This window comes from Myotis davidii, unplaced genomic scaffold, assembly GCF_000327345.1.
Source record: "Myotis davidii unplaced genomic scaffold, ASM32734v1 scaffold13, whole genome shotgun sequence".
In the NCBI taxonomy this organism is placed as follows: domain Eukaryota; kingdom Metazoa; phylum Chordata; class Mammalia; order Chiroptera; family Vespertilionidae; genus Myotis; species Myotis davidii.
In genome coordinates, this window is record NW_006286243.1 from 3,479,516 (window position 1) to 3,488,663 (window position 9,148).

At 34.6% G+C, this 9,148-nt stretch overlaps 1 protein-coding gene across 6 annotated transcripts in view; it reads left to right on the forward strand.

Annotated features, from left to right (window-relative positions):
- NEDD1 (neural precursor cell expressed, developmentally down-regulated 1) overlaps positions 1-9,148 on the forward strand; it is a 30,150-nt gene that overhangs the window by 923 nt on the left and 20,079 nt on the right. Inside the window, exons 1-4 of one of the 6 annotated variants that reach the window (XM_006757629.2) lie at positions 15-39; positions 2,775-2,869; positions 6,717-6,833; positions 8,560-8,700. In XM_006757629.2, the coding sequence (XP_006757692.1) occupies positions 6,753-6,833; positions 8,560-8,700 (222 nt within the window). In that variant the 5' untranslated portion in view covers positions 15-39; positions 2,775-2,869; positions 6,717-6,752. Of the gene's footprint in view, positions 1-14; positions 40-77; positions 134-1,265; positions 1,511-2,774; positions 2,870-6,716; positions 6,834-7,071; positions 7,148-8,559; positions 8,701-9,148 lie in introns of those variants that run through there. The other 5 variants (XM_015559994.1, XM_006757628.2, XM_015559992.1 and 2 more) reach the window with 5 other exon arrangements.

Genomic DNA, 9,148 nt, shown 5'->3' on the forward strand with positions numbered 1-9,148 from the left:
TGTGGAAAGGAATCAGCTCATTCTGTTGGAGCAGCAATAGTATCCTTTAAAAAGAAAAGAAAACACTCTTCGTTAGGTTTAAAAACAAATGGAACTTTTTTTGCATGTGACCCATAATTTGTAGCTCTGAAAGGTAAAAAGAAACAGTTTACTAAACAGTATATCATGAATACACACCGATTTCTCTTTTAAAAAATTTAGTTATAACCCATTGCATTGAAAAACACTGCCATATATATATATAAATTATTATATCCAGACCATATAATTTGTTTTGTTATCTAGAGTTTGTTATTGAACCAAATAGAATAAGGTAGGTAATGATGGGAAGAATTCTGAAAGGTTTTGCAGTGAGTTTTTGAATCTGTTTGAATATTTGTGGTTCTTGTCTGGAAATTAATGATAGAACTCAAAGACAGAAACGAAGCTTGGGTGAGGAGATAAAAATTAAAATTGACCTACATTCCCATCTTACAGATATATTCTTGTATTTTTCTCCCTTTCTATGACAAAAATAGTCTCATTTCCCAAATATTCAGAGAGGTTACTGAATTTTTCTAAGCTTTCTCTGTTTCTGATCCACACCCTCCTTGTCTTAGTAAACTCCGATATGTGGATAAAAGAAATGAGGCAGTGAAGCTTAGAAATCAGGATTTCTCAGCCCCTCACACTATTGACATTTTGGGCCTGGTGATTCTTTGTTATGGGGCCTGCCCTGTGCATTAGAGGATGTTTAGAAGCATTTCTGGTCTCTACCCACCAGATGCCAGTAGCCCCTAGCTGAGAACCGCTGTTGGCAAAAAGTACTCATCACCTTTTGTATGCATTGCTATGTTAAAAATTGTCATTCTTTTGTCAAACTCCTACATATAGTTTCTTAAACAACAAATTAGGTTTTTCCATGTCTGATCTTATCAATACCAACGTATTAATATTCTGCTTCTTGATGAAGATGTGATTGATTCATAAACAAAACCATTAGAAGTTTTCATGTTCAATCTAATTGTTAATGCAAATATATAACAAAAATGATGATTTTTCTTATTGAATTAAATTCACTTCATCATTCCTTGAATTTGTATTATGGTAGCAAAGTTAATTACTTCAGTGCTCTATTAATCAAACTCATGGTGCAGTGACTACATGTTTGAAGTACTCTCCAGAAGTGTAGTGGGGGGAACTGTTTTAAAGAGGGACAAATACGTGAGGTTGCTTCTCTATTACTGGATTTTTATTATGTTCAGAGGTTAATTTTTCTCTGTTACTGCATTAGAGAAAAATAGCATTACTTAGTAAGATGTATTATTTTTGGTTTATTGTATTCCAGGGAGTTTTAGTAACAGTTGGCATTTACTGACAAACCATTTAATGGTCTGTGAATGACTATGAGGAGGTATCGTATGACGTGGAAACTGGTCTTCTTTCTGTGTGGTTTTCCTGTGCAGTAGATGTGCGCTGAGAGCCTTCATCTAATCTTATTCCTAATGCAGCTTTGATCCCTTCCATGGAGGTTAGTTATTGATGAACGAGGACTTCCCACACTCAGAAACTTGGGGGCCACTTCGCATGGGTTCCAAAGGCGGAGTTCAGGGTGCCGTGCCAGGGAGATTAGTTTTCTATGCTTTTGGTCTTTAAGATAATGTTCCTCACTTTCTCATGACTTCTAAAACTACATGAGAAATACAAGAGGTTACTATTTTACCCTCTCATTATCTTTCTGGGTTTTTTTTTTTCATTTCTATATTGTAAGGAGAAAAGTAGCAGTAAACAAGGAAGAAGCCAAATAAAGAGAAATGATATATTTCCTCCCTGCTGTAATATGTAGGTGGAAATGATTTTGTTTAAGTCATCATGTATCATAAAATCACAACCCACGGTCTGTTCACAAAATATAGGAATGTTACATAAATCATCCAAAAGTAATGCAATTAGAACTTTGCTTGTTTAAAAGCATTAATTTAAACTTCTGATATTTTAATGTGTTAGGACTTTCAAAATGAAACTCTTGTTCTCGGTTATATTTTATTTAATTATTTTAGTTTTAAAATACATTGCTTTGTTTTTACTGATTGTTCCACATAAAATAAGGTAAATACAATTTTAAATTTATTTAAAGTAAAAATTTTAAAAATGTAATTATATTAAATTTTAAATAATTTAAAATTTAATTTAAAATAGAACTCTTCCATAGCATAAATAGTTGCTATTTAACCACATTTATATTTATATTTGCTATACTTACTGTAACATTTATTCTTAATATATTTAAGATTGAAACATTCTATCACAAAAATTCTAGTTGTGACAAAATACCAGCTTTTTATTTTTTTAGTGGACAAATAGGAGACTAATATAGATATTTGCTTCCTAACTTAAATGGGTACCAAGCACTGTGTTAAAAGCTGTCCTGAACAGTGTTTATAGACGAAAAGGCTGATGCATATATGCTGATGGTGCTTTTATTATGCTTTCATTCTTGAAGTATAAAATTAGACCTTCTGGCTTACTCTTTGAAAATGGAGTAGTGTTTCACATGGGTTACATAGCTTTCCAGTGATAGCAAAGCCAGAAAGGATAGTTCTTCCCTGTGGTGGTAGTAAAGAGGCTTAGTACTTAGTAAACTGAGCCATTTTTGAAAGCTAGCGTACAAGCGATGCTCATTTGCTTTTCTGCTTAGGTTAGTGTGCTTGCTTTTATCATTACAATTCTCGTATTAACAGTCTAGGGCTGGAGATGCTCATGGATTATTTTATGCTCCATAACTCTTCCTTTAGATAACTTCCTAGTGACAGCATCTTCCAGTGGCGACAAAATTGTTGTTTCAAGTTGCAAGTGTAAACCTGTTCCACTTTTAGAGCTTGGTGAAGGGGTAAGTGAAAAACAAACAAACAAACAAAAAAACCTAAAAGAAAATCTTAGTTCTACTTGGGTGGCAACTGCTTATTTATTGTGGTGCTTGCGACTAAATATGAAGGTGTTTAAACGCATTTTTCTTAACCGAAGCTCAAAATAATACCATAACACTGATTGGTGAGATGGGTACTGAAACATCTCTAAGTAAAATAATACTGAATCTTAGGGGAGTAATCAGGGATTCAGGTTTTGTCAACGAGGCACTTGCTTTCTCCATTTTTCCTCTGTGGGAGGTTCCCTGGTGTTGTTGCCTTTTTAAGGACCAACTCCCATTTAAGTCACTAGTTTAATATGACCATAAAGCCCTAATGATGTAGCCCTGCCTTCACTGACATTGGGCTGAGGACTGTCTCAGCTAAGGACCCCTGTCTGACATAGCTTTCTGCTTTTGCTTCTGTCCATACCAAAGGGCCTGCCTGAGCCTCCCCAGTGGCGACATCCCCTGGAAAAGATGGCTTTGTCTAAATGAGCTTTGGTCCCAGAGCATTTAAATGAAGCTTTCATTGCATATTGCTTGCTTATTCTTTCGTTTTATAGAGTAATCTCTCTGATTCAAGATATTGCTGGCTACCTCATTTCCAGTCTATTGGAAGCTATTTCCAAGCTATTTCTTTTTTAAATAAGATATGATCTAAATAAAGAGGTATAAGATGTTGGTAGCTTGTTCTTTTTTAAGTTTCAGATTTTCCTATCAGACCCTAAAACATTTTGAATAGTCCTAATTTTACACTGGAATAGGTAAGGGAGCCCAGATTTAAAAAGGACGTTTGATTTCTATCAGTTCTTTCCTAAAGATATCCAGTGGGATTGACCCAAAGTTCATTTCCAGCCCATATATGTTGGAGGCTGTGGCAGAGAGAATGCTAAGGGTAGAAATGGAGTTTGAGACCTGCCTATTCAAACTCAGTTACGTAAAATTGAAGAAAGAGCATCCCTGGTTGATAAACGTCAAAGTGTATATCCTTTCAGAGCAGGCAAAACATTTTAGTCATCATCTTTGAATCTTTAAATCCTGTCAAAGACGGTTGACAAAAATTTGTTTAATTAGCATCAAAATAATTTTGATTTCCTCTGTTACAATATGTATTATGCTACTTTTACATCATGTCTTAGAACCAATTTGGTACCGTTTTGTTTTTTGTTGTTAAATTATGAAAATAGATGATATTCATAAATTGACACAATTCTACAAATTTTGTGAATATTCCATATCAGTTGTTGCAGTTAGTTCTCTTTCCCATAGTTAAGAAATCACATCAGGATGCATGTGGCTGAAGTGGTCATTATACTTATAATTTGAATCTGCTTTAATTTACTTATAAAATATTTTGCAAACATTGGTTCTTTAACCTTTATCAGTAATTTATTGTAACATATTAGTGTGTTGAAAACCTTTGTTTTGTAGGATCCAAGTTCTTTTACTCATGTGCTATTTGAGATATTAGACCTTTCCTGTATAGGAAAATATGATTCTTATTTAAACATTAATTTTTGAGTAGAACTTTAAGTTTATATTTACTTTCTTTGATTTTATATTTTCTTAAAAGTGGGCAGATTGGTATTAACAGTGTTATAATGGATGTGATAGGCTACTGTGATAGAAATTTGACCAGCTGTTATTTTTAGATTTTAAAAACTGCACCCATTGCTTGTGTTTTGGGATGTAGAATTCCTGTAATGACTACACGATTTCTATTAATTATTTAAGTTCATTAGCTACATTAATAATGTATTAACAAAAAGAATCTTCTATCATCAGCGTAAGCCAGCTATAAACATATCTTTTGTTCTGAGCCCTTAATAATTTGAGTTGTTTTTGACAATTAGAATCCTAATATATTTATCTTTGATGGATATCATTCTTGTCTATTTTCTTTAAAGGTTATTTATATAGCTCTTAGTAAACTGTCCTGATTTGCAGTGATAACCACATTCTAAATCTTATTAGTTTGTTCAGACCAAATTTAGTTCCTATGTGTGTATGTATGGTGCCTAGAAGAGAAGTATACCTACTATACTGACACATTGATCTCATGTGCTCCTGTTTATATGTGTTGGTAATTTTGACTCTTCGTCAAAATCTAAGAGCAGTAAGAAGCTTGAGAGTAGGAGCCATTTGCAGCTTTTTAAGAATCTGGTGCTCTCTTGAGTTGAGGATGTTTTTGAGATGCGTGGACTCAAGGTAGGAACAGTAGTTCTAGTCCTCATTGCTCATTTCTCAGATGAAGAAACATAGGTTCATAAAGGTGAGATGACTTGCCTAAACCTGCATGTTTTGCCTTTAGATTTTACCTAAGTCACAAATATTTCCCCTTTGGAATTATTTCTCCATTTTTCCCCCCATAGCATTCAACTGGAGGTAAGAACATTAATGTAACTACATAGTGTACCTGAAGGTTAAATAGGAAAATACATGCACTATTGTGTTCTGATGGATGGGCAACACCAGATAGATGACACTCAGATAATTATTGTGAGAAAATCTTGGTAGCCTCTGTATTTTTAGCCATTTATGTTATAAATATATATTGAGCATGGATATGGTCTTTGCTCTTAAAGAAACTGACAATCTGGTGGAAGACAGATAGTAAACTAGGAAACAGAATAATGATAAGTTGTTGTGTTGAGAAGTAAAATAGTCAAGATATTGAGAGAGCAAGTTACCTTAGGTGCCTAAGGAAGTACCCCTGAAGAGATGGCATTTAAGGTGCTGTGTATTGACCAGAAAAATCTGTTCAGCCAAAGTTCGGGGCAAGAATAGCTGTTGTTGAAGCCTTGAGGACAGTATCGAGTTATTTTTAAGGAATGCAAGAAGGTCATTGTGGCTGGAGAATTAGTGGGTGAAGAGGAAAATGAGAGAGAAGGTAGGAGGGGGCCGGATGAATAGATAGGGCTTTGAAAGCCAGGTTAATGAGTCTGGAATTTATTCTAGGGTTGATTAGAAGCCATTGAAGATTTTTAAATGGGAGAGATATGATCAGATTAACATTTTTTTAAGATCACCCTACTTATGGAGAACAGAATGTGCAGGAGTAGAAGCAGGACAGCCAGTTAAGAGGCTGCTGTTGTGGTTCCACAGGGTTTGGATTAGAGTGCTGGAAGTGGTCCTGGATATTGGGAGGGCCAGCTGGGATTTATTTTAGTGTCGGAGTTTAGAGAATTTATGGTAGACTTCGGGCAGGCAGACGAGGAATCAAGGCGAATTTTTGGAATTTTATCATGAAAAACTGGGTGCATGGATGGTGTCTTTATATACATGGGGAAGAATGTAGAGTCAAGTTCTGATGACTCAAATGTTGAAGAATTGGATTTCTTAAGGGGAGATTTGCCATGAGACTTTGGGCAAATATCTTGTCCTCGATGGAAAACTTTCCTTATCTGTAAAATGAGGGACAGACACATCCTTGAAAGTCTTCTCTATCATTAGTATTTTCTGAGCTGTGGTTTGATTGTAATTCAGGGTATCCTGCAGAAATGTAAGAGCAGGCTTTAGTAGGGGAGATATTACAGGCAGGTAAGCCCTGATGGGAGGCCAAGACTTGCTGGTATTTTCTAAGCTTCCTCTGTCACCTCTGTGTATGGCAGAGAACATGAATCTGGTTGATTTCTTGAAGTCTTTTTTAACTCCTTACAAGCTGTTGGATCCATGTGGAAGATTAGAGATGAATCTTTAGTATAAGTATTAGCATGTTTATAACATTTAATTCAACAAATATATATTTAGTGCTTACTAAGTACTGAATAAGACTTTAAAGTCATCTCTGGGCTCTGTTAAGTTAAGGTAACTTTCTTTTCTTTAATAGCAAAAGCAGACATGTGTCAGTTTAAATTCCACATCTATGTATTTGGTAAGCGGAGGCCTGAATAACACTGTTAATATTTGGGATTTAAAATCAAAAAGAGTTCATCGATCTCTTAAGGTAAGGAACTTGGATGTTGTTGTTTTGTAATGTTACAGAAATGGTTATCTCACAATGTGCTTAGTTACCAACGTTGAGCTTTTATAATAAAAGTAAGATGCTTCAGCATTGAAGTGAGATTTGTTAGGGAAAATAAAGATTCTATTTCTTTACAAAGTCATAGATATTGTATTGGACCTCATATTCTTAACTTTTTAGATGGGAGCAATGCCCTAAATGTCCTCTTTCTTCTCATCAGATATTTTTTCTTTGATTTAGAAAAGGAATAAAATGTAGAGACATTTCCAAACATGCTTGGAGGACCATTTGAAAAGGTTATGTAATAGTTATTACAATATAAAAAGTGTAATATAATAGTGGCATATTATAGTTACTATTCTTGGCATTATATTGATCTGATTATTAGATACAAAGGTGAGTTTGTTTATATTAGTAATGTATGGCACCAAACTGTTAAAAACTAGACTCCTAATCCTGATCCCTTTTCTGTGTTCCTGCTAGATTTCTCTGACTTGATGTTGGAAAACGTCCTTGTGAACTCAGTTTGTTCAAAACCAGTTTTATTGTTTCCAAGTGGATTCCCCTTTGGATTGGGAGACAGCCTAATATAGAGGGAGACAAATAGGCTTTTTGGTTTGACCTGGAATTGAATCCCGGCTTTGTCACTTAGCAGTTATGTGAGCTTGCACAGGTTAACCTTTCTGTGCCATTTAGTCAACTCACCTGTAAAATGGGAAAAACTGACATTTTCTCCAAGATTGTTCTACAGATTAATAATGATATATGGCTCTGGGTGGTGTGCCTCAGTTGGTAGGAGTGTCGTGTACACCTAAAGGTCATGGGTTCGATTTGTGGTTATGGCATAGACCTAGGTTGTGGTTCGATCCTGGTGCCTTTGGGGGGCATACTGGAGGCAACTGATTGATGTTTCTCCCCCGCCCCCCCAAAATAAATAATAAATAAATAAATAAATAAAATCAATGAAAATGTCCTCTGGTGAGGATTTAAATAAATAAATAACAATAATAATAATATATCAAGCTCCAGCGTCAGTAGGTACTCGACAAAGGGAAGCAGCTGCTGTCATCTCTCAAACATACCTTGCCCTTCTGGCTTTGGGGCTTTTGTTTCGTACTCTTTTCCATTTTGCAGGGTCTGGTTTACTTCCCCTAGTTTAGCTCTTCTCCTTTCTTTAAGGTTGAACTCCAACTTTATGTCTTGCATGAAGCTTCCTCTGTCAACTCAGTTCACAGTGATGCCTCTTTCTCTTTTGTCTTGACACTTTGCCTCTACCACCACTCACTTAGCTTTGTTCTGCCATTTTCGTGTTAATTTAAATGTCCTGTCTTCTCAATTGAACAGTAATACTTTCAAGGGCAGGATGCTCCTGATAGTCAACTCGCAATAAATGTTACTTGTCAGTGGAAGTGAATTCTGTAAGGGAGACATATTGCCATTTAGAAAATTACCTTTCTATTCTGTCTCTTGTTTCAGAGTGCCTGAGCTTTATTATAGTTATGAAAAATAGATCTCTGTTCCCTGAGAAGACTTGGTGTTGATCAGATAGTTTTCTGCTTATTTGAGTAATTTTTAAAATTTGAGGAAAATGTTAAAGCAAATATTAGATTGACAAATGGATAATATTTATAAAACACAAAATTTGCAAAAACATGAAAATATGCTTTTTGAAGGTTTTATGGCACTGTATTTCATTTTTTTCTTTCAGGATCATAAAGATGAAGTAACTTGTGTAACATATAATTGGAATGATTGCTACGTTGCTTCTGGATCTCTCAGTGGTGAAATTATTTTGCACAGTGTAACTACTAATATTTCTAGTACTCCTTTTGGTCATGGTAGTAGCCAGGTAAGTATGGGTTTATTCAAAATAAAGTTGATAAGATAGATTTTGAACTCTTATATAAACCAATGAGTTTTAAGTTTTTAAAATTAAGTATTTAAAATAAGCTTGATTGAAAATAAACTAATTCATACTAGATTGAGTATACTTACTTTATTGAGTTCAATTAGGCCATTGAATATAACATACTCCTAGATTATAACTATGTATAACAAAATACAAATACTGATAACAGGTTAAGCTCAAAACATGAATATTAATCTTTCTATAGACATTATAGTTATAGAAGTGTTGCATAGCTCAAATTATGTTAGCTACAGGACAGGTACATAAGTACTCTGATGGGAATGTGATAATTGAGTGTGTTTAGGCACAGGATATATGGAGTTTTGTTTTTTTGGTTACTATAAGTATATCATAGTTCATGTATTGCTACCAGGTTAATACCAGGAGT